This window comes from Natrix helvetica (genome assembly GCF_964273705.1).
Source record: "Natrix helvetica genome assembly, chromosome: 6".
NCBI classification, from domain to species: domain Eukaryota; kingdom Metazoa; phylum Chordata; class Lepidosauria; order Squamata; family Natricidae; genus Natrix; species Natrix helvetica.
In genome coordinates, this window is record NC_138553.1 from 36,845,893 (window position 1) to 36,871,628 (window position 25,736).

Consider the following 25,736-nt stretch of genomic DNA (forward strand, 5'->3'; position numbering starts at 1 on the left):
GTCGCCCTGAGCCGCCCAGTGTGGAGTTGTGTGCTGGAGCCATGGCTGACGCGGACCCGAGTTCCTTCGCGGCTTCTGATGCCTGCCGCACTCACCATCTCTACTTGCGCTGCCGCGTGGACTTCGAAAGCCGATCACTGCGGGGCACGGCGGCCCTCACCGTGCGGTCGGAAAGGGACAACCTGAGTTCCCTGGTAACGCTGCTCCTTCCATGGGGGGCGCTGGGGGGTGGGGGGTTGCGAATTGGGGTGGGGGGTTCTCTCGCGCTGTGTTGGGCTTCAGCGTTCAGAATTGCCCGGGAATTCGGGGTTCTGAAGTCGAATGAAGAAATAAAATAAACAACCTCAAACCTCTCGTATTTAATTCTCTTCTTGATGTGCCGGGAAGCTGATAAAGAGATTTTGCTCCTTAAATAAACCTGCATTGGAGCAATTGGGTGTAATGTTTTCTTTGGCTTCTATTTTAAGAAGTTGAATTAAAATAATGGTTTCCTTACATGGGGGGAACGTGGTGTCCCTGCTACTTGTTGTGTAAAGGTAGAGCAGTACCTTTAGTAAAGGAGGGGTGTGTGTAGGATGACCATGCTCACACTCAAATACCATGAAAGAGTAATATAAAAATTAATGCTGTGAATGTGCTGCGCTAGCACTAATAAAATATTAAGTCGTCTTGGAAATTGCATTTTATCTCTCCATAGCAGATGTTGCAAAAGCATAATCCTTCCAGGACTTTCTGCTAGGTCAAAGTATAGTTCTTAATGGAGGAATGGGGGGGGGGTGATCCTCCTCCTGTGGGGAATAATCTTTAGGGTGGGTCTTTGGCCAGCCCTGCTTCTGAGCTGAAAACAAAATTCCTCTCCAGTTTTCTTGGAACAGACTCAGCATGACAGCTTCTGAAAGAAGCACAGCACACAATACAAATTTTGCTCATGTTACTCCACTGTCTATATAAAATTCTAACCTTTTCTTCTGAAACGTGACACTCAACCCACAAAAATGTTTATCCTGGCCAAAATAAAGTTTCAAAAATTTTTTGGGTAGTATTGTGAAATAATGTTCCTCTTTGCAGTTTAGCTCTTCCATTAAACATGTTGAAATTTTACTAGTTCTTTCCTAGTTTACTACCTCTTTTTATATAAAAAGGAGAAAATGGGCCAGAGAGTAGGAATGGTTATGCAGCCTTATAACAAAAGCTTACACCAGTTTTAAGACTTGAGCTGATCTAAGGTTACAAACAATGGAGAAATATACAGTAATGAAGTATTTTGAACTATCTTCTATGCTAAAATAGTTTAATAATATTTTAAGTAAAACTTTTTAATGATCACTTCCAGAATCTTCATTATTGTTAGAACATTTATTTGTTATGGTAACACAGATTTATTTAACAGGTTTTGGACACCAAAGACCTAACAATACAGAAAGTGGTTGTTAACAATCAAGTGGCTCAGTTTGTTCTTGGACAACAACACAGCTTCAAAGGAGCACCACTTGAAATCACATTACCATTCCACTTGAGGAAGTATGCATTTTTATCTCCGTACATTAGTTAACTTGCTATTACCTTGATCTTAGGACTTTATATAGGTCATTATATATGACTCTGCCCTTGCTGAATAAATGATACCACAGCATTATAACTGTTGAGAGCCAATTTGGTCTTGTGGTTAAGGCATCAGGCTAGTAACCAGAATACTGTGAGCTCTAGTCATGTTTTAGGCATAAAAGCCAGCTGGGTGACTATGAACTTTCAAAGTACTTTCAGCCAAACCAACCTCCCAGCATAGTTGTTCTGGGGAAAATAGGAGAAGGATGAATTACATAGGTTTTCTGCCTTGAGTTATTTATAGAAATAATAAAGGTGGGGCAAAAATGAGTAAAATAATTCTAATACTGTAAATATTATTAGGTGGGGCACAAGATTGTATGTTATCTTTAACAGTCTTATAATTATTAAAGTTTTCAAGGCTTTCTGTTCCACAATCTTTTTGTTTTGCAATCTGGCACATCTTTCCATAGACTTTACTTTTGATCTTTTATTAGGAGCATTTTTTTTCTTCATTCGAAAAAAGCAGTCTAGGGTAGCCGTATAGTGATATAGGTAGCAAATTTAACAAATAAATAAAAACCAACTTTCCAGAAAGAAAGTTTAAAAAATATTTTAAAAAGTAGAGAAGGAAAAGACAAATAGATAAAAATTTTCGGTAAAGCACTCCAATTGAAAAGTGTAGATTGGGAGGCAAAAGAACAGACTTGGAAGACTTGTTTTCTGAAAACTGGGATGGTTCCCTACTTCTAAGACAGAAAGTAATTGAGGAAAACCCTCTAAAAGCAGCAGCAGGGTGAGTAATATCAGGAGAAATGCACTGCTGGACAAATTCATTTCCATAAGTTTATCTTTCCATTTTAAAATCAGGGATACTTGTTTTCTCAACACCACCCATTTGCTAATTATTTCTGTTTGTCCTTCTTACTAATCTCCTGCTGCAGAAGGATGGGATGTCAAAAGTTTTCAACCTCACCCTCTAAAGCAGGCATGTCCAAAGTGCGGCCCGGGGGCCAAATGTGGCCCTTTTTCAAATTTCAAGTGGCCCGCAGCCTCTTCTCCCCACTGGAGTCATTTGTTTAGTCTTTCAAATCTGGGTGCATTTTATACACTGAATACAGCATTTTTTGCCTCCCAAAACTCTGCCCCCTTCACCAAAATGGCTGTGCATAGCCTTTAGGAGGTTTTCAGAGTGCTCCTGGGGGCTGTGGAGGGCATAAATGAGCAAAAAACGGGTCATTTTTTGCTCAACTTTGCCCCCCCCCTAGCCCCCAGGAGCACTCTAGAAGCCTCTTAAAGGCTATTCATGCCCTTTTTCACGAAAATGGGCCATTTTTGGGAGAGTGCAAAAACTTTTTTTTAATTTGCCTCTTCAAAATCTTGGTGCGTCTTATACTCCGAAAAATACGGTAGTTAATTCGCATTTAATGTTAAGGGTTCAAAGAATGTCAGGCTGAATGATCGGCCCCACACATTTTCACCTCACCAAATCTGGCCCTCCTTGCAAAAAGTTTGGACACCCCTGCTCTAAAGAAACTAGACACATCATGCCAGAATTAAGCTGTGCTTAATTCTTTTTTCCCATGCTCTGTTGTGCATATGCAGTTTTCTTACCCTCTTGCTTTGTGGATGAACCACTAACTACTAAGGTCTTTCAACAGATATTTATCTTTGTTACAGTTGAGGTTTGAGGGATGGTTCAGGAAAGTCTCAAGTGATATTCCCAGTCTAAATATTTGAATATTTGCAGGGGCCAAGATGTGGTTGTGGAGATCTCTTTTGAAACGTCTCCAAGGTCTTCAGCACTTCAGTGGTTCACTCCAGAGCAGACATCAGGGAAAAGACATCCATTTCTTTTTAGTCAGTGCCAGGTGAGTAGGTTGCTTTAGCGATATGTCTCATAAGTATTATTGATCTTACTGTCTGATAAAAGTCTGAGAATGCCTTAATTCCCAAACATTCATATACCATATTTTTGGAGTATAAGATGCACCCTTTTCCCTCAAAAAAGAGGCTGAAAATCTGGGTGAGTCTTATACACTGAATACAGCATTTTTTTTACCGCCTGAAACCCTGCCCCCTTCACCAAAATGGCTGTGCATAGCCTTTAGGAGGCTTTCAGAGTACTCCTGGGAGCTGGGGAGGGCAGAAATGGGCGAAAAACGGGCCATTTTTGGGAGGTCTGCAGAGTGCAAAAACTTCTTTTTTTAATTTGCCTCTGCAAAATCTTGGTGCGTCTTATACTCTGAAAAATACTGTAGGATGTTGTTAATGCATCCTAATATACAGAAGATGTGCCATTGAGGGTAAAGCCATACTTGGTTGTCATATGAAGTTTAGTGCTTGGTTTAACATACTTAGATAAATTATATGGCCTTAAGGTAAGGTAAAGGTTCCCCTCACACATATGTGCTAGTTGTTCCCGATTCTAGGAGGCAGTGCTCATCTCCATTTCAAAGCCGAAGAGCCAGCGCTGTCCATGATCATGTGGCTGGCATGACTAAACGCCAGAGACGCATAGAACGCTTTTACTTTCCCACCTTTGGTGGATCCTGTTTTTCTACTTGCATTTTTACATGCTTTCGAACTGCTAAGTTGGCAGAAACTGGGACAAGTAACAGGAGCTCACTCTGTTATGCGGCGCTAGGAATTCGAACCAACGAACTGTCTGATCGACAAGCTCAACATCTTAGCCACTGAGCCGCCACTTCCCTCATTGTATGGCTTTATACATGTCTTAAATGATAATTTTACACATTCTGATTTGTATATATACTGTACAACTTTGTATTGGACACTTCACAGCACAGTCATTTTTGACACTGCTTATGACTCGGGTACGTACAAATGCATGGCATGCATTTTTGTACCATTAATGAGCTACTTCCCATGTGCCTGCCAAATTCCAGATTGCCTAAGAACATAAAGTTTAGAAAAGAGTCTATTGAATGAGACGCAGTAAAGTGTAGATGTGTAATTGAGTTAAGGATGTGAGCCTGAATGAACTGTGACTGGATATGATTATGCAAGAATTGGATACTATGCTGCATTGTAGTATAGAATAAACATTTTACAAGTAGTCCTCAGATTACAGTGGCAATTGAACCAGATTTCCCATTGCTACACTATGCAATTGTAAAGTGCAAAGCCATGTGACCATGTCACTCGGCCACAGCAGTTCCAGTAGTCCTTTTTATAGACATATTTTTATATATAATTATATGTAGCAATATTTTTTTTAAATAACAAAAATAAAGCAAAAGAAACAAAACACAAATATACAGTACATACATTATCACTACGCTATAGAGTATAATATGTTAGAACAATAAAGTTTTATATTGTTAGACCTATGTATAGTTGTTAATTATATAATGCAAACATTCAAATATGTGTATAAACTATATGATGCAGTAATATATCTTGCTTTTCTTAACCTATAAACTTTATAGTTCCAGCAGTTCTGGTTGCTGTCAACGATTACACGTGATTGTGACTGCCAATTTCCTGCCATCTTCCCCATTGACTTTGTGAGAAGTCAGGAGGGAATTTTTTAAATTGTCATTTGACAGTAAGGATGAACGACAACTGGAACTGCAAGGACTTGTTGTAAATATTATTCATTTGGCACTGTCTTAACTTTGAACAGTCACTGAATGAATACTTGTAACCCAAAGACTGCTTATACTATTAGCCTTACCCTTAGTGGCTTGCTGTGCTATGTATACAATAACTAATAAGTCTCCTTTTCTCTTCATTAGGCTACTCATTGCAGAGCTCTTCTGCCCTGCCAAGATACCCCCTCTGTGAAGTTAACATATTATGCAGAGGTAAGTACTAGACTGTTCAGTTCTGTAAGGGTGCTTTGGGTGCTCTTTGAAGCATCCAGATCTTTTCCCTGCAAATGGATGCTACATTTATATTCCTGCATACCCTGAAGCATCTTTTATTAAAGTATTCCCCAAGACTCTGGTAAGTAAGCATTCCATTTTGGAGAAATACCTTCATTTTGTACTAGGTTGGCCCAACATAATTGGTATGTTTCAAAATTGCATAGGTTCCGCCAGATAGACTTATTTGAGGAAATAAATAGTTAAACCCTGAAAATATTTCAGTTAATCTTGGTAAGTACGATCTGCTCTCCATCCTGAGAAGGGGCAAGTCTCTGCAGAGCTGCATGGCTGAAGCGCCCCAAGCATTTTCTCTGCGCTGCTTGTGATCGGCTGCTTTTTGCAATTCTGCACCCTTTGCGGGCAGCTCTGTGCCAACTTCGGTCCCCTTCATGTTGGCTCAGGAAGAAAGGGAATGTGGAGGAGCAATAGCTGCTGTCGCCAGATGCAGGGAAGGAAGAACTCTAGCTCTCCTGTGCAGCACAGAACAGCAGGCTACTCACCTCACTGCGCAGTGGCGGCAGTGGGAGGAGTCGCTGCTGTCCCTGCCGCCGCCGTGATCCCAGTCCAAGAGGGTACTCTGGTGCACGCATAAGAAAGAGATGAGAGAAAGGGGAGTAAAAAGAGAGAGAAATGATAAAATGATAAAGGGAGAGAAATGAGAGACGAAAAAGAGAGAAACAATTGAGAGAAAGAGAAGGTGGAGAGAGTGGGAGAGAAATGAGAGAGCTGGAGGGAGAGAATGAGAGAGGGAAAAGAGGGAAATGAGAGAGAGAAGGAAGAGAAAAAGGAAGAGGAAAGAAAAAGAACGAACTCTCAGACCTATGATGAAAACAATGGCAAGCTAGATCTCTTGCCAAGAAAACTGCAATTTGTCAGAAAGCACAAATTGGAAGCAAGCCCGTTTTTTTTTAAGGAAATAACAAGAGATGGCAAAAAATGCATCTGAAAATAAGATTATTTATAATGTATTATATTGTCAAACTCAAGAAATAAAAATATATATGCTATTGTTGTTAGCACAATCTTGCCATGTTCTATCAACTTACGAGTTCACTATGAAAAGATTACAGAGAAGCAATCTCCCACGATTAATAACTTTATTTTGGATTTGCTATCGTATTCATTGAGAAAGAAGGAAAAAAGAGGGAAGGGGAAGGAAAGAAAGGAGAGGGAGAAGAAAAATAGAGAAAAACAGCAATGAGAGGGAGGGAGAGGATGAGAGATCCATCCATTTCCCACAGAAACCACTGAGAGCCATGAAACTGCCATGAGCCTGGGCAGGCGTGATGGTGGTGGGGAGTCATGTGACTGGGTGGGAGTGACGTTGAGTTGGCCATGCCCATCCAGGTTTTATGGCTCCCAGTGTTTTCTGTGGGAAACGGATCCAAATGGCTCTTTGAGTATTAGGTGCTACCCTGCTCTAGATCAATGGGGAGAGTACAACCGGATATCATCAGCATATTGATGATACTTCATCTCAAATTATAGATGACCTCTCCTAGCATATGCGTGTAGACGTTAAATGGTATAGATGAAACAAGCCCTGGAGCACTCCATAACAGATGGATGAAGGACCCAACCTTCTCCTTTTACCATTATTGAGTGAAACATCTTTCAATAGAAAGCAGAACTACTATTACATAACCCAACTCTCGGATCTTGCAGACAGTTTCAGAAAATACTGTGGTTAACATTGAAAGCATTGAGAAATCCTGAAAGATGAGAATCCTTGTGTTTAATTCTCTGAATCCTTTCTGAGATCCTCCACAAGGCGTGTGAAGGAAATGATAGATAGATTATAGACAGACAGACCAACAATCCCAGCGGAAGCCAAGTCTGAAATCTGGCTACTATAGATACAGATAATTTGTTCTCCCGAGCACTCTCTGTAATTGCAACTTCTTTGTTTTCTTTCTGCTTTTGCTGCAATGGCCATATTTCTACCCATTTGGCAAGACATTGCCCTAAATATACATACAGCGTAGGTTTTAATGCATGAGGGAACTCCGATTGGCCAAGACTTGCCCTTGTGTAAAGGAGCTCTCCATATGCCAGGCCTTTATTTGTACATGCTAAATGCATGGAAGATACATTTGTAGGATTTGTCTGCTTGAACACCCCTTTTTGTTTTTTGCAATTGTTATACTTAAAATAATTTATTTGAATTAAAGTTATGCACTTAGTTTTCTTGTTAAATGCTAGATACTGAAATGTTTACTATAAGCTTATATAATTGAGGTACTGTACACATATCTAATTTTGCTTCAATGAGTTGTTGATGTAGTGTAGTGGAATCAAAGCTGAAAACATAGCAAGACATAGAGGGGAGTATCTAGAAGAAGAGGGGACCATATACATAAAGCATAACAGAAGTTTCTGACTTCCATTGTTGCAAAGTTGGCATTTTAATTAGAAGGAAAAGTGTTATCATGTTGGATAGAAATTACAGATACATTTTGTGTTTAACTAGATATCTGTTCCAAGTGAGCTGGTGGCTCTTATGAGTGCCAAGAGAGATGGAGACTTGCTTGATCCAGAAGACCAAACTAGGAAGATATTCCGTTTCATTCAAAATGTAAGGCTATTCACATGTATCATATGGATGACTTTTCTTCAACATACCGCCTTCTAAATTTAAGCTGTCAAACACATAGGTCTGTTGTAATTATGTTTTTATCTAAGAACTTACTTCTTTTCTTCCTCTCTGTTAGGTTCCAATACCCAGTTATCTGGTTGCTTTAGTTGTTGGTGCCTTGGAAAGCAGGTGAGAGTAATATAGTTGAATGCTGGTTAAGTGGGTGGGGGAGGTTTAGGCATCCTACAGCCTCAGTTGCTGTTAGTGGCTCTTGATTACTGGAAAAAGGCTGCCTGATTTCTTGGCTGGACACATCTCAGGCAATGAACCTGTACCTACCAGCCTCAGTGGCGCAGTGGTTAGAGTGCAGTACTGCAGTTCTGCTGCCTGCTGGCTACCTGCAATTTAGCAGTTCAAATCTCACCAGGCTCAAGATTGACTCAGCCTTCCATCCTTCCAAGATGGGTAAAATAAGGGCCCAGATTATTGGGGGCAATATGCTGACTCTGTAAATCTCTTAGAGAGGGCTGTAAAGTAGTATATAAGTCTAAGTCCGTGATAGCGAACCTATGGCACATGTGCCAGAGGTGGCATGCAGAACCCTGTCTGTGGGCACGTGCGCTCTTGCAAGCTGCTCTTCTGGTTTCCGGCGCACACCATCCAGCTGGTCTTTGTGAGTGCCAGAGCGCTGGAAAACGGCCTGAAAAACAGCAAAAACCAGATAATTTTCAGGCTGTTTTAAGGCTGTTTTTCGGGTCATTTTCCGGCGCTCTGGCACCTGCAAAGACCAGCTGGCCAGTGTGCATGCATGTGCATTCCGGTTTGGGCACTCGGTGCCGAAAAGATTGGCCATCATTGGTCTAAGTTGCAATATTGCTATTGCTACCAGCCACTTGGTTACCTGGTCAGCTGACTGGGAGGAATCAGATTTCATGTTCTCATTGCAAATGGCAGTAGGGAGCTATCAATTCTGTCAGCTGGTAAGAGGCATCCACATGCCCAAGGGCAAGAGGTGAGGGAGAAAGTGAGGCAGGTGCTTATTCTTTCTACGGTGATCAATATACGAATGGAAGATTAGTCAAGAAACAGTATTAGGAACAAAAATAACTGAAACAATTACCTAGCAACTGTTGCATTTCGATGTTACTCACTGCAACCAATTTGCTCTAGTTAACACAATTTAACTAATACTGCCTTGCATGGTAACGAAATCCAAATTCTTCATTTATGTAATTGAATTTTGTTCTACAGAGAAATTGGCCCTAGAACTTTGGTGTGGGCTGAAAAGGAACTGGTGGACAAATCAGCTTATGAATTTGGTGAGGTGGGTTACTTGCATCATGATAATAGCTATAGATGCTTGTGTATGTATTTGTCTTCTGCATAATCACATTTTCAAACATTAAACGCTGGTTTGCTCATTCTTGTTTCAGGCTGAAGCCATGCTGAAAATAGCAGAAGATCTGGCAGGTCCTTATGTCTGGGGTCAATATGATTTGCTGGTGTTGCCCCCATCATTTCCATATGGTGGTATGGAGAATCCCTGCCTCACTTTTGTAACTCCTACTTTATTAGTAAGTTTGACTTTATTATGGATTGCATCTCCTAGATAAAAAAATACTGAATCAGTTTGATCCAATTCCATTTGTGAAATTTTCACAGTATCTTGTCTTTTGATATGTCCTTATACAGGTAGCCACTTACGACCACAATTGACCCCCAAATTTATGTTGCCAAGTGAGGCATTTGTTAAGTGAGCTTTGCCCCATTTTACATCCTTTCTTGCCACAGTTGTTAAGTGAATCAGTGCAACTGTTAAGTTAGTAGCATGGCTGTAAAATGAACCTGGCTTCTCCATTGACTTTGCTTGTCAGAAGGTAACAAAGGGGGATCACATGACTCTGGGACACTGCAATCGTCATAAATATGAGTCAGTTGCCAAGTGTCTGAATTTTGATCACATGACCATGGGGAATGCTGCAATGGTTGTAAGTGTGAAAAACAGTTGTAAATCACTTTTTCAGTGCTGTTGTAACTTCGAACAGTCACTAAATGAACTGATGTAAGTGGAGGACTACCTGTAAACTATTTTTTTTGTCCAGATTAGACCATAATACTATAGGAATTATTGTCTGGTATTAATTTAGAGACTTAATTACCTCCTTTTTTTTGTTTGTGCAGGCTGGTGACAGATCATTATCCAATGTAAGTATAAATCTAAATTTACTCATTTATGAGGACACACTACACTATGAAATGTAAATGGATTTTTTCTTACACAATCTTACATAAATAGCTTCAGATAATAGATATTATTACCTATTTAGTTGAAAAATATTCAATACATGTTAATAAGAAAAATGGCAAAGGTTTATATTCTGTAGAATTTCATATAGAAATTTACAACTGAAGTACATTTAAGAGATCTAGGAGATTGTATGAGCATTGGAAAAACATACGTTCTCCATCTTCTTCTGGCTGCATCCATTTGATGGCATTCTGCTTCATGTAATTCTGTACTTGGTGCTGTAGACATTAACTAGTAAAACAAAATGTGATTTTGCTCCTATTTGTTGTCTCTTTGAGTTAAAGAGACCACAATACATTTTTATACATTTCAGGTTATTGCACATGAAATTTCTCATAGCTGGACAGGGAATTTGGTAACAAACAAGACTTGGGAACACTTTTGGTAGGTGAAATCCAAATGTTGGAAGAATTTTTGTCTGTTTAAGGGTCTATCATGATAAATACTCATTTATCTGCTTCATATTCTAGGCTAAATGAGGGGCATACGGTTTATCTAGAACGCAGAATTGGTGGTCGGCTGTTTGGAGAACAATTCAGGCACTTTCAGGCTCTAGGAGGCTGGCGAGAGTTACAAAACACAGTAAGTGAATTATTTGTTTATGGGGTATTTTAATGTGCAATACTACTCCCTTGACACCTGAGTCTGGATAGCTAACAAGTGATAGAATAAATAATGCAAATCCATCTAAAACCAGTTTAAACTCCCCAAGCATCTAGGGGGAATTCAACACATGTATCAACACCACACCAGGAACTCCTAGCCTGGTGTCTGTGGAAGAAGAACAAGTCTTTAGCACCTTATGAAAAGCCCGCAATCCTCAGTCATACGAATCTTTCAGGTAATCTGAAGATAATAAGCATAATAATAAATAGGAATGTGCAGAATTCCAAAGGTGATCTTCAGAAACTCCAGCCATAGCCCTTGCTTACAATACCTAAAGCACTTGTCTCCTTTGCTGGAATTGTGTATCCGGTAGCCACATGATTTGGCAAAAGCTGCTTTAAAATGTGGGAAATATGTGCTGTGTTTATTTGCATGGCCTGGATTCTTTTTATGGCTAAAAATTTAAACCGTTGCCTAATTAAATAATGGCATTTATTTTGTATTAAAATGCATTGAACTGAATGGGTAGTCCTTGATTTACAATAGTTCATTTAGTGATCGTTCAAAGTGGTATGGTGGCCTAGAGGTGGAGCTCTTACCTCACCATCAGGAGGCTGTGAGTTTGACCCTAGGTAGAGGCAGATATTTCTCTCTCTGGGCACACTAAGAATTTATCTGCTGAACAAAACTCTGCATTGGCGACAGGTACGGCATCCAGCCATTAAAACATTCTGATAGCTCCATTCAGAAGCCCAGACTCCACCCCGCAAGGGATTATGGGGGTCGTTAAATGAAGATGATGATTTAGTGACCGTTCAAAATTACAACAGCACTGGAAAAAGTAACATGACCATTTTTCACACTTACATCCGTTGCAGCATCCCTATGGACACAGGATCAAAATGCAGATGCTTCACAATGAACTCATATTTAGAACAGTTGCGTTGTCCTGAGATGTGAATCACCTTTTGCAACCTTCTGACAAGCAAAGTCAATGGGGAAGCCAGTTCACTTAACACCCGTGTCCCTAAATTAATGACTGCAGTGATTCTCTTTAAAAGCTGCGGCAAGAAAGGAGGCAAAACTCATTTAACAAATGTCTCACTTGACAACATAAATTTTAGGCTCAATTGTGGTCATAAGTCGAGGACTACTGTATTAAAGATATTTTAAGTATTAAATATGTATTTTTAAGTGTTTAAAGTAAATGCATCTGACTTCAAGAAACAAAACTATACTTTCCTTTTCCCTAAACTGACTTTTAATTTTTGGAAATGTTTGCTTTTTTGCCGCCTCCTTGGCATTTTCAATATTTAAAGTGAGAAATAAATACTTACATTAAATTAAATAAATCCAGTAAGCAGAAGCATAAAAAGTATATAAAACAAGTTGAAGAATTCTTTATCAAACCGAATATTTAAAGAAGACAAAGATTTGTAGAACTTAATTCAGAAAAGACTAATAATGAAACATTTATTTGATTAGGAAGTCCCATTATATGAGTATTGTTGGAGGTATGTTCTCATCAATACAATACAATAATACAATACAATAGCAGAGTTGGAAGGGACCTTGGAGGTCTTCTAGTCCAACCCCCTGCCTAGGCAGGAAACCCTATACTGTTTCAGACAAATGGCTATCCAACATCTTCTTAAAGACATCCAGTGTTGGGGCATTCACAACTTCTGGAGGCAAGCTGTTCCACTGATTAATTGTTCTAACTTTCAGGAAATTTCTCAGTTCTAAGTTGCTTCTCTCCTTGATTAGTTTCCACCCATTGCTTCTTGTTCTACCCTCAGGTGCCTAGGAGAATAGTTTGACTCCCTCTTCTTTGTGGCAACCCCTGAGATATTGGAACACTGCTATCACGTCTCCCCTAGTCCTTCTTTCTCTTAAGCTAGACATAACCAGTTCCTGCAACCGTTCTTCATATGTTTTAGTCTCCAGTCCCCTAATCATCTTTGTTGCTCTTCTCTGCACTCTTTCTAGAGTCTCCACATCTTTTCTACATCGTGGCGACCAAAACTGAATGCTGAATCAGGGGTGGGTTGCTGCCGGTTTTACTACTGGTTCGCAACGCGTTGTTCAATGTAAATTGTTTTTCGTGCATGTGCAGAACAATTTACAGTGAACTGCACACGTGCAGTCACTAAAAACCAAAATGGTAGCGGCCCAGCAGCGGCGAGTGAACCAGTTTGGGGGCGCGGCAGGCATGGGTTGCTGCCGGTTCTGTGACCCAGACCTGAATTCCACTACCAGTTTGACCGAACCAGGAGCAAGCCACATCTGGTTCTCATGTTTTGCTACTGAAATGCACCTTCGAAGTGGCAGTTTAAGCAACAGTAGTCAAATTTTGGAGACAGTGTGCAGACTTCCTGATTTTAGGCAGGAAAGCTTTCTGTTTTTCTTGGATTATTTGAGGTTTTATAGCTAACCACAAGCACTATTTTGACTTGTATTAGGGAAAAGAGCCAGACGTCAATGCAATAAAAAGGAAGTGTATTTTGAGGAACAAAATCTAAAACCATTTTAGTGAAAACATTGTGAGCTTATACAAGTTCCCCCTCTCTTTAAAAATTGCTTTATGTCTGATGATGATCTAGATATGGCAGGGTAGACATTACAGTGCCTAAAGCTTTATGAGTCAGAAAAGAACCTGATAGACTTTATTCAATTTTTATAGTTGCTCACTTCACATATGTAACTCTAGGCAGCTCACAACAATTAAAAACAATAGCAGGAACAATAAAAATGCAAATAAAAACAGCATATGACTATGTTAAAAACTACTGAAGGAAATTCAGACCCAAAACAGTCACGATCAAATGCAAGCGATACATCTGATTCACCAAAACCATTGAAGAGGCTCACTACTTCCACTGGTCCTTTAAGTATGGTGGCACAGCCATGTCTTCAGGGACTTTCTAGATGCCAGAAAAGTAAAGACCAGTCCAGAGAAACTATTTTTTATTTATTATATTTTTATTCTGTCTTTACTACTTTATAGGTTACTCAGGGCAGAAAATATTACATAATACTCCTTAATAAAGGAGAATATTTGTAGCTTAGGGTTGAAAAGAGGGGTCCTTGGTTCTCTCTGAGTTTGCTTGTTTTCTTGCAGACATTTCGTTATTCAAACTACGTAACATCATCAGTGTTAGAGAGGAGTGCAGTTTGCTGTCAGTTTATATACCGGTGGCTTGCCTATCAGTGTTGGTGGGCGTGGTCTTAGGGATTCTCAGATTGGCTGTTTGCTGTTGGCTTGAATGTGGCATTTGCTTGATTGTTGGTCTGATGTTAACCTTGGAGTTAATATATGCCAGGAATGTCAAACTGGCGGCCCGCAGGCCAGATGCATCACACACGGGCCATGCCCACCCCAGCTCTGCAAAGGGGAAAAACATCATGTGATGGCAACGTGACACCACGAGTTTGACATCTGTGATCTATGCTGATCTGGATGCATCCAGATTGCATTAGGGTTGGGTGATAGTCTCTTTTGCATAGATGTTGTTAATATTTATGTGTCTTGATAGCTGATTTGTCAGAGTGCCAGATTTCTGAAATTCCCTGCTATTTTTGGACTTTGCTGGGTCTTAGGATAGTCACATTTTCCCAATTGAAACTATGGTTAAATCTCTATCTGTTGTGAAATTAAAGGATTTTCATCTTGTTTTCTGACTGCTAGTTGGTGTTCATGGATGCGTTTTGCCAATCTTCTGCCTGTTTGTCATACATAGCAGTTGTTGCAGTCCTTACATTGTATGTTGTAGATGACTCCTGTTTTTTCTTCTGGGTTGTTGAGTCTTTTGGGTTGCTTAGGATGTTTTTAGGGGCTTTAGTTGTCTTGTGTGCTATGCTGATTCCACGTGATTGTAGGAGTCTGTTGGTGGTTTCTGAAATATTCTTGATGTGTGGCAGTGTAATTCTTTTCAGGGTTTGTGTTGGTTGTGCTTTATTGGGTTGAGTGGTCAGGGACTTTTTGATAAAGTTGTGTGGATTTCCATTTTGTTGGAATATGTTGTATAAATCCTCTATTGTTTTTTTTTTTTGGCTGTTCCAGATTGCTGCAGTGTGTTTAGGCCAGGGGTGTCCAAACTTGGGAACTTTAAGACTTGTGGACTTCAACTCCCAGAATTCCCCAGCCAGCATGGCTGGCTGGAGAATTCTGGGAGTTGAAGTCCACAAGTCTTAAAGTTCCCAAGTTTGGACACCCCTGGTTTAGGCTTGTCCTTCTCCTATTTTCCCCACAACAACCACCCTGTGGGGTGGGTTGGACTGAGAGAGGGGGACTGTTCCAAAGTCCCTCGGCCAGCTTTCATACCTATAATGAGACTAGAACTCATATTCTCCTGGTTTCTAGGCCAGCATTTTAACCACTACATCAAAGTGAACCACTAGTTCCAAAGGGCAGGCCCCAAAGCTCTCTTCCTGGGTCCCATCAGATGACATTCCGTGGTAGATGGGACCCATGGCATGGTTGTCTTGGCAGATCTGATGAGATGGATATACGTAAATGGGAAGAAGCAGCATCTCAAATATCTCAGTCTTGTATCATGTGGGGACTCTATTGGGCATTACCAGCACCTTAAATTGTACCCAAATTTATTTGATATTTGGGTCTCCTTTTCTCCTTTTTTTACATCAGTCTTCTTTCTTCTTTGTTAGTGCTGAACATAGGTTTTTATTTTGTTATTTTGTTTTTGTTTGCTTTTGTGTTTTGTATTTTACCTCCTATGATAAAACAAAATGAATATACTTTTTAAAAAAAGAATTGTACTCAAAAGCATACAGGTAGTCAAAACGGCTTGCAGAGCAGAGGTGTAAAGTGTGCTGCTAAATAAATCTTAATTTTCATAACTGTTTTCTAGATTAATAACCTTGGAAGCACAAATGTAGTGACAAATTTGATCCCTAACCTGAAGGAGGTAAACCCTGATGTTGCATATTCTTCTGTTCCATATGAGAAAGGCTTTGCTTTATTGCTTCATCTGGAGCAGCTGCTTGGTGGACCAGGTATTAATTTATTTTAAAACTACATGACTTTCTTTAACCGAGACATTCTACTATTGATTAACATATGTCATACTCACACAGATGTCTTCATTGGCTTCTTGAGAGCATACATCCAACAGTTTGCATACAAGAGTATAGTGACTGAAGACTGGAAGAATTTCCTCTACTCCTATTTCAAGGATAAGGTTGGGTGCTATTCTTATAATTCAAGATTTTACTTACAATTCAAACTAAAAGAATGGAATGAAAGGAAATAAAATCAAATTGTTTTATACACAATTATTTCAATAAACTGCTTTGCTTTTTTATTTATCCAATTTGTAAGATGCCCCATTTCACGCACTTAAAAGTTACAGACGATAATTTTAGTAGTATAAATATAGGTAATGAATTGATTAAAACAAAGGCTAATTTCTTCAAAGTTGCTCTCCTGAGGAATATGTTGAAGCAAAATATGTCATTAGGAGGATTACAGCATAGGGCAGCGATGGCGAACCTTTTTTGGCTCATGTGCCATAAGTGGGGGGAGCACAGGGGGGTCGTGTGCAGGTGTGCCACACCCATAATACAATGCGCGACCCCTCCCAGTGGGCATGCACGCACTTCGGGCGCGACCCCCCCATTTTGCATGCTTTTTCCGCCCTCCCCAGGCTCCAGAGGCCATAAAGAGGCTTTATAGGAGCATGGGGAGGGCGAAAACAGCCTCCCCCTCCCCCCGGAAGCCCCCCGGAGGCTTCAGGGACCTTCAAAAGCCTCCGGAGCAGTCAAAACCACCCTCCAAGCAAACAGGAAGTCCGTTCCTGAACTTCCAGTTTGCCCGTAGGGAGGGTCGTTTTAAGCGCTCCGAAGGCTTCAGGGACCATCAAGAGGCTTCCCTGAAGCCTCCGAAGCAATCAAAATGTCCGTTCCTGAACTTCCAGTTTGCCCGTAAGGCCGGTTTTTTGCGCTGTGGAGGCTTTAGGGAAGCTCATGAAGCCTCCGGGGGGTGGGAGAGGCTCTTTTCGCCCTCCCCAGGCTCCTATAAAGCCTCTGGAGCCTGGGGAGAGCAAAAAATGGCTTTAAAAAAGGGTGAACTCAGCTGGCCAGTGTGCGCATGCACACTGGCCAGCTGACAGGGTAGCGCCTCGCGTGCCCTGACAAATGGCACGCATGACATAGGTTCGCCATCACTGGCATAGGGATTTAAATGATAAAGAAAAGCAACACAGTAATTTAAATTCTCATAATATTCAGGATTATATGGCTGGGGATCAAAATAGTAGTACTTTTGAAGAAATATGTATAAAAAGTATCTTATTTAAATATGTATGCCTGCATTCTATCCAGCAAAGTCAACCCATGCTTTAATTGTTAATGATTAAATTGTATTATATTCATTATGAGTAAAATCTATCTCTGAGAATCTGGAGACGTGATGATTTCTTACATATTCAACTGCATTTAATTTGTTTTGGTGACTTTTTTTAAAAAAAGTGGGGTATGCTACATTGTAAGAAATTGATATGATTAAAAGCAATTTTGTTTCACTATCCACATTTTGGCTAATAAGATGTCATTTTTTTCTAGGTTAATGTTCTTAACAAAGTTGACTGGAATGCATGGATGCATACGCCTGGTATGCCACCAGTAAAACCTGAGTAAGAGTTTTCCTCTAGTAGTTCTCCCCGTCTCCTTATTTACATGCAGAGCTTTTAGTTGTATTTTTAAAGCTATAGCTCAATAAAGATGTTTTTTTTTTTAATCTACGTTATCTGTTCTGGATCTTTTGTTTGTTATGCTGATATGAGCATTTACTTGATTGCTAGATGAATATGAGACACATTGTTTTTTTACATGATCCAAATCTACAATACATATAGAACAGTTTTGTATAATTTTTTTAAAAAAATATTTTAAAAAATCAATATTACCAATATTGTTCAAAAATCAAGCATTTTTTGAATTACTATTTTTTAATTCTACATATCTATAAGCAAAGTTCTTTATATTACATAACCTGCTAAAATGCATGTAGAGCATTAGATATGTGCCAAAAATAAACATGTAATAACAGTATATTTGCAGATGAATACGCCCACGCATACTTTTACATTTCCTGTTCTTTTTTCCCATCAGGTATGATACTACATTGTCAAATGCCTGTGTTGCCTTGAGCCAAAGATGGATCAAAGTGAGTTAATGACTTCTAATGCACAGAAGGTTTTATGTTTGTCAAGTATTATTTTAGTGTTCCACTTTGCATTGACTCCCACTTTCATAGTATAGAATTTAATACAAGGTTGTTGACAACTTGCCTTTATACTGAAATACTGTTTCATAAACTGCCGTTTTAGACTGTTTTGAACATTATTTCTCCATATATATATATTTATTGGTGATAGTATGAGTGTGAGAGACATTGCATGAATTTACTCAATTAGCAATAGGTATTTGCTGTAATGCTATGATATAAAGTTGTTCATAGTTATGTGAAAGCAAGGCTTTAATTTTCCTTATTGCGATTGGAATAAATTACACATTTGGTAGGAAGTATATTCTTATCTTGACTGCAGATATTTGTTATCTTTATAACTCTTAAGTATGTAAGACAAAAACATTTCTTGCCTTTAAAGGAAACTTAAGTCCTTGGTGTTTGATCCTTATTTACCAAAGTGAGGTTTGATAAGTGAAATCCTTCTGAATGTAGATCCTGGTATTTTAGAAACTTATGAGTTCCTTTGCCCATCCCTGCCCTTGTGTGTGTTTCACATTTCTTCCCAATTTGGCTTCCTTTAGGCGGCTGAAAGGGATCTTGGTTCTTTCAGCTCAGCTGATATAAAAGATATGTCTTCTCACCAACTGATTGAGTTCCTTGCACTCCTGCTGTTGGAGGTAAGTGGTTGCCAGCCAATTGTCATTCAAGCGTATATGTGTTCAGCCCGACATTGAAAAGGATTTTTTTTCAAGGAATATGGAATGAACCTAGCGGTTTAGACAGTATTTCATTAATTTGGAAAATTGAATGATTATTATCAAATTGTTTGGCTACCTGTCTCGTCTGAATAATCCTGGGAAAAGTCACAACAGGTAAAAAGATAGCAACTAATACAGGTAATCCTCGATTTACAACAAGTTCATTTAGTGATCATTTGAAGTTACAATGGCACTGACAAAAGTGACTTATGACAATTTTTCATACTTATGACTGTTGCAGCATCCCCACGGTCACATGATTTACATTCGAATGCTTGACAACTGACCCACATTTATGACGGTTGTAGTGTCCCGGAGTCATGTGATCACCTTTTGCGACCTTCAGGCAAAGTCAATGGGGAAACCAGATTCACTTAACAACCATATCACTCATTTAAGAACTACAGTGATTCACTGTAGTGTTAATCACTACAGTGATTAACAAATGAGGCGAGAAAAGAATTTGTTAATCATAAAATAGATTAACAAATTTCTCACTTACCAACATAAATTTGGGGTTCAGTTGTGGTCATAAGTTGAGGATTACCTGCATACAAATATAAATTATCACAATCAATTAAAAAAACAGAAAATCATGATCAGCAGAATTCATTTTACCTCAGTTCATGTCTTCAGGGCCTTCCTAAAGGCTGGGAGGGTCAGAGCCAATGTAGGCCTTTATAGGTCATAACTAGTGCCTTAAATTGGACTTGGAACCAATGCTGCTCACAAAACTGGGGAGTAAAGTTTTCTGTTTGAGGACTACCCATGCCAATACATTCTATACCAATTGCAGCTCCTGGATGCTCTTCAAGGGCAACCCCATATATAGTCACTTCATCATTGAAGTGATGACCAAGGTATGAATGAGTAGAGCCTCTGGTTCAGGAACTGATGCGACTGGCACACAACATGGAGTTGCATAATGTTATTTTTTTTTATTATGCCAATGTATAAATAGTGAGATATGATAGCTCAATGTGATATTCTCCCATTCACAAACATGGGGAATGATGAACTCAAGCAAGCTTTTCTTTCAAATGTTTCCTTCTTCCTTATTTGGGCAAGCATAAGGCAAGGATTTACATTACAAATTAACCAACTATTTTTTCAGAACAAGGTAAGCTGAGGGACTTTCCTTAGAAATAGATTGGATGCCAAAAGAAACAATGCTAGGAATTGGTTACTTAACTTTCTTAATTCTATTTGATGAATGCAGTTCAAAGGCAAAATGAAGTTTTATAGTAATAATATTGTCTGCTCTGAACTGCACTTTTCTACAATAGAGTGAGCGAATTTCCAGAAACACTGCTTAGAAACTGGCATTGTTACTTAGAAATAAACATATGTTGTTGTGGTTTTTTCTCCCATTTCCTTTTCCTCCTTGTGTGTCCTTCCCTTTCTCTCTCTCACAAACATCATTTCAAAATTTATAGAATCCTCTTCCAGTGACCCACGTCAGTCGAATGCAGGAAATCTATGACTTTAATGCAACAAACAATTCCGAAATCAGATTCAGGTTCGTTGCAAATGTAGAAATAATATATTGAAATGGTTGCAAATCAAGTTTTTCTACTTAGTCCTATTGCATGTATACCTAAATCTCTCATGATGGAGATTTGTTACATGGGAACAAATATATAGAAGTAAGCAGTTGTTCAAGAATGAGAGCATGACACCTGGGAAATTTGAAAAAGGTGAAAGATGATACTTTTGTTTTGTTTCGTAGTTAGACTCCTTTAAATGATGAATTATATCTGGCAAAACCAGTTGCTTCGTTAGAAACTTTTTGCAGATTTAATTTATTTACTTTGATGCCAACAAACATTGTTAGTTAGACTATTAAGCTTTTGGCTAAATAAGCCATTATCATACCTTGTTTCCCTGAAAATAAGACCTCCCGGATAATAAGCCCAATCGGGGCTTTGAGCGCATGTGCTAAAATAAGCCCACCCCGAAAATATTGCAACATAGCAGCCATGAGGTGACCACGCTCATCACTTCCTGCACCTCAAGAATAATAAGACCTTCCCTTGCACAAGAGACGCAATTCTGGGTGTACAAAGGGGGCAAACATTGACATACCACGATAGGGAGATAACCATCTTGAAGCAGATCCCAAAAAAAATTAGGGAGAAAAGGAAAAGTTATTCGCAATTGGCGAATAAATTATACCAGAAAGGGGTGTGGTTTAGATGGTTGATGCCTGAAGGGATGTTGATATTCTGGGAGGAGACAAGAATTAGAATCAATACACCCATAGAGGCTCAGGCCTTTATGGAAAAAAATAAAGCAAACCTAGAAAAAACAGAAGACTCTACAACGGTTATACAGGACACGGGAGGGGCCGGAGCCCTGCCAGCGGGGGGGGAAGGGGCAATACCAAGAAAGCTCAGATCACAAAAAATGAATAAGAAAACCACATTGTTATAAACATACCGAAAGTAATAGTGAAATTATATTTAGAAAATATGTTATAATATATAAGTTGATTGAAAACTTCTATTTCTATATGCTGATTTTACATGATTATGTATTAATGTTTTATACCTAGATGTATACTATGAGTTTGGAGGGAGGGGGCGTCTGCCATACTTGCAACTGCCAAAATTTGTATATTATTCCACATACCCTTTTCCTAGTAAATGTTTTAAAAAAAACCAATAAAATTTTCTGAAAAAAAAAAAAAAGAATAATAAGACCTTCCCAAAAATAAGGCCAAGGACTTGTTTCAGGGGTCAAAAGAATATAAGACCCTGTGTTGTTTATCAATTGCCATTCAACCACAATTTCCTATTTTGATCTTCAGCAAGCAACATCTGGTTTAAAAAGATAAGAATGAACATTCCAATTGGGAGGAAAGGGGAAGGGTCTGACAGTCACTCACCTAAATTTATTAAACCAAGAATGTAGATTGTCCAATCTGTAGAGAGAGTGGCCAGTTTTTAAAATTCTGAATTTTGATTTGTCAGTTTGATTATTCATTGTCTATATCGTTATGTGCAGGAGCCTTGAAGATTAGTTTAATTGTTCACGAAGCACTGAAAAAGAGTCTCTCACTGTCAATAGATTGATTTGATGCATGTTGTAGAACAGGGCTGTCAAACTTTCAGCCCAAGGGCTGGATGTGTCACATGCTGGCCACACCCACTCCCGGTTTAGCGAAGGGGGGAAAAGTCCTGATACATCACGTGACGCCTCCATGACGACGTGAGTTTGACACCCCTGTTGTAGAATAAAGCAGACTGAACGGTTTTTAAAAGAAAACCTAACGAGAAGTTGAAAGTATATGTCCAGTGTGCGATAAAACTTTAAGGGATAAAAAATTTAAAAATATGTCTGTGCAAGCGATATCTTGCCAAGTTTGCTTGTGCATCTTGCGTGCAGTGTTATTTTTCTAAACCCTACTGTTAGAGGCAAATTATCATTTTAAAAGCTTTTCTTGTGTGCCAATTACCATATTTTTTGGCATATAAGATGGACCTCCCCCCCCCCAATAATAGAGTGTGGAAATGTTGGTGCATCTTATACACCGAATACAGCCATTTTTGGCCTCCTGAAGCCCCACCCCTGCATCCCATTTTTGCGAAAAACGATTCGTTTTTCGCAAAAATTGAGGCTTTTTTTACCTTACCCGAGCCCTGTTGAAGCCTGCAGAGTGTTGCTGGGGACTTCGAAATCTTGGTGCGTCTTATACACTGGTGCATCTTATAGTCTGAAAAATACAGTAATTTTTTATCACAATATCTGGGGAAAAAAGATAAATTATATGAGTAACTATGCTTAATTTGCATAGTGGTTCAATTTAGGAGCAGCATATTGTAGAATCTGGATTATTATTAATTATATATAAAAAGTATTCATATATATCATTGTTTAAAAATTGTTAAGTGTTTTATAGTAATATAAATGAATACAATGAAAAGGGAAATGAACTTCATCTCACTACCTTTCAGATGGCTCCGCCTCTGCATTCAAGCCAAGTGGAAAGATGCCATCCCTCTAGCTCTAAAGATGGCTACTGAACAAGGCCGCATGAAATTTACTCGTCCATTATTCAAGTAAGACAAATGTTTGTCTTTGTGTCAAAATGTTTTAGCCATTTTCCTGATCATTGACTTAAATGTCACCTTTGACTTTTTCAAAATCACCAGCATCAGAATTATAATGTAAATATACAACTCCCTTATGAACCATCTTAGTGTGGAATTTGTAGTAGCTTCTTCTTAGTCTCTTTCTTTTCATATACCAAACAATACAAATTTCACAACCTGGATGTTGAAGGAGCAAGAGTTACAACCTTTTTTATGAAGCTGGAATTGCTGTTTTATAATGTCATTTTTACAGTTAAAATCATTAATACATTAATACATAAAGAATAGCTGTTATTATAAGATCATATAGGACGGGGTGTCAAACTGGCGGCCCCTGGACCAGATGCGTCACATGCAGGCCACGCCCACCCCAACTCATGAATGGGGAAAACGTCGCAAAACTTCACATGATGGCAACATGACACCGCAAATTTGACACCTGTGATATAGGAGAACCTAAATACTGTTACATTTGACTGAAATTTTGAGTTTTTAAAATAATTCTGTTATTAGAGATCATGTTGTTGATCACATTTGATTGAAGCAAGCAGGCTTAACAGGCAGAGCAATCCTATATATATAATGAGGCATTTTGAAAATGTTAGATTAGACTAGCTGAGACCTTGTTTTGTTTTATCTATCACTCCACTTTGGGATTTTTTAAATAACAGATGTATATACATATTTTACATAAATAAAGTAAATTCTCCACATTAGGCAGAAATGTAACTAAGTAAGTTCAAAAACAGGTTCATGCAAATCTGCTCCTATTTATCATGTAGCACTTTTCTCTAAACTCTTGAATATACTCCCAATGTAGTAGATAAACTATGCGATCCTACTTATTTCAGAGTACAGTTTTTATTATGTGGAACACTCTACTGATAAAGAAAACAAAAGCACTAAAATATTTTTTTTTTGTTATGTGGGATTTTTTATAGGGATCTCTATAAATTTGAAAAATCACGTGACCAAGCCATCAGTGCCTTCCAGCTGCACAAAATATCTATGCATCCAGTGACTGCAATGTTGGTATCCAAAGATCTGGGCCTGGAGGGTCAAACAGCCTAACTTCTGCAGAGTTCATGGTGCTAACCTTGTATAAGAGAATTTTGCTATTCCTCTTCACTCTCTTGCCAAAACATACAAATAAAATCATGGTAGATTTCATTTGGTTTCTTTACATTGTCTTCTGAACCTGGAACAAAGAAGCTCTTTCTACATTTTCTAGAGCTTTGCATTTCTCCTACATACATGTTCTGCAAAACTGAAAAAAAACCTATATTTTTCTACATTTTGCTACATTAGTTCTACTTTTCCCACAACAAATACAGGTACTAGTGGACTTTATTGAAAATATGCTTTTTGAGTTGTTCTACCTGCAATATCTTTTTATGTTGGTATACTTAATAATGTAATCATTGATTTCATCAGAAGAGTGAAATAAACAATGAACAGATAAAACTATCTGATTTTATATTGTTTCTTTAACAATGTTGGTATAACTTTCATGTCTGATTCATGAGTCAAATCGTCTTTAAAATATAAAGGCAGAAATAATTAACTGGTTTATTTATATTTATTTATAAGATTTATATGGTGTGTGGCTTGCTATGGTGGCTCTGGGTGATATACAAAGATTAAAATGCAAAACCCATGGCACATAACTCCTGGCACCCAGGATAAAACAACTATCTGGTTCATCTAGAAATGCAGTAGAGCTCATCTAACCTCCTGACTCAAACACCTGGGCTTTTAGCAAAAGGCTAACAGAGTCAGGGATGTCTGAATCTTTAGAGGGATGCTGTTCTGTAGGGCAGGTACTACAGGTACACAAATCAACTTACAACAGTCTATTTAGTGACCGTTCGAAGTTACAACGGCATTGAAAAAAGTGACTTATGATCATTCTTCACACTTAACAAAGCATCCCCATGGTGACATGATCAAAATAGAGATGCTTGACAACTAGTTCATATTTTTGACGGTTGCAGTGTCCTGGGGTCTTTTGTGACCTGACAATCACAGTCAATGGGGAAGCCAGATTCAATTAACAGCCTTGTTACTAATTTAACAACTGCATTGATTCACTTAACAACTGTGGCAAGAGAGGTCGTAAAATGAGGCAAAACTCACTTAACAAATGTCTCACTTATCAACCGAAATTTTCGGCTCAATTGTGGTCATACGTTGAAGACTACCTATACTGCTAGAAAGCCCTCACTGCAGGGTCTAACAAGATACCATGGTTTTGACAAAGGGGCTGAGAGCATGCCCTCTGCTAGATCTGTTTAGGTTGGATAGAAATAATAGGAGACAGATTGTGTGTGTGTGTCATCATTTCTATTCAACCTAAACAGATTAGCAGAGGGCTAGACACACACACACACACACACACACACACACACACACAATATATATAGATATATATTGGTCTGTTGTGATACTTGAGATGCAGCCACAATTCCCTAATGTTTTAAAATATTTTTTCAACCATATTTTAATTTTAAAAGTTTTATAGCAGTCATCCTTTTTCGTTTCTCCATCTTGTTTATGGAAGGTGATTAGTGTTTTTTAAGCAATATGCTGAATATTTTTTTGCCTAGACAAAAAGGGTGTTATCGTCTGCAGTGAGAGAAGAAATATGTTTTAGAAAAAACAGAGCTAAAAGGAAATTAGTAGAGAGCCCTCCCATGCCATTTCCAAATAAATCCATAAGACTGCATTGCATGCATAAAGAATTGTAG

General features: G+C 38.7%; 1 protein-coding gene across 1 annotated transcript; it reads left to right on the top strand.

Moving 5' to 3' along the window:
* Positions 1 to 24,456, top strand: LTA4H (leukotriene A4 hydrolase). Its single transcript, XM_081957314.1, has 19 exons — positions 1 to 194; positions 1,391 to 1,521; positions 3,296 to 3,416; positions 5,307 to 5,375; positions 7,909 to 8,013; positions 8,150 to 8,202; positions 9,265 to 9,337; positions 9,447 to 9,587; positions 10,195 to 10,218; positions 10,635 to 10,705; positions 10,792 to 10,903; positions 15,799 to 15,943; positions 16,025 to 16,128; positions 17,510 to 17,580; positions 18,059 to 18,113; positions 18,719 to 18,814; positions 20,332 to 20,414; positions 22,852 to 22,956; positions 23,931 to 24,456. The coding sequence occupies exons 1-19, from the start codon at positions 42 to 44 to the stop codon at positions 24,058 to 24,060; spliced, it is 1,842 nt and encodes a 613-aa protein (XP_081813440.1). The 5' UTR covers positions 1 to 41; the 3' UTR covers positions 24,061 to 24,456.
* Positions 24,457 to 25,736: the final 1,280 nt, after the last annotated feature.

What these genes read in the sequence shown, in the direction of transcription:
- LTA4H (XM_081957314.1), top strand. Translation starts at nt 42, where the DNA reads ATGGCTGACGCGGACCCGAGTTCCTTCGCGGCTTCTGATGCCTGCCGC. An exon ending in ACTCCTATTTCAAGGATAAG is followed by an intron (nt 16,129 to 17,509) that starts GTTGGGTGCTAT and finishes ATTTTTTTCTAG; the next exon opens with GTTAATGTTCTTAACAAAGT. An exon ending in TTTACTCGTCCATTATTCAA is followed by an intron (nt 22,957 to 23,930) that starts GTAAGACAAATG and finishes GATTTTTTATAG; the next exon opens with GGATCTCTATAAATTTGAAA.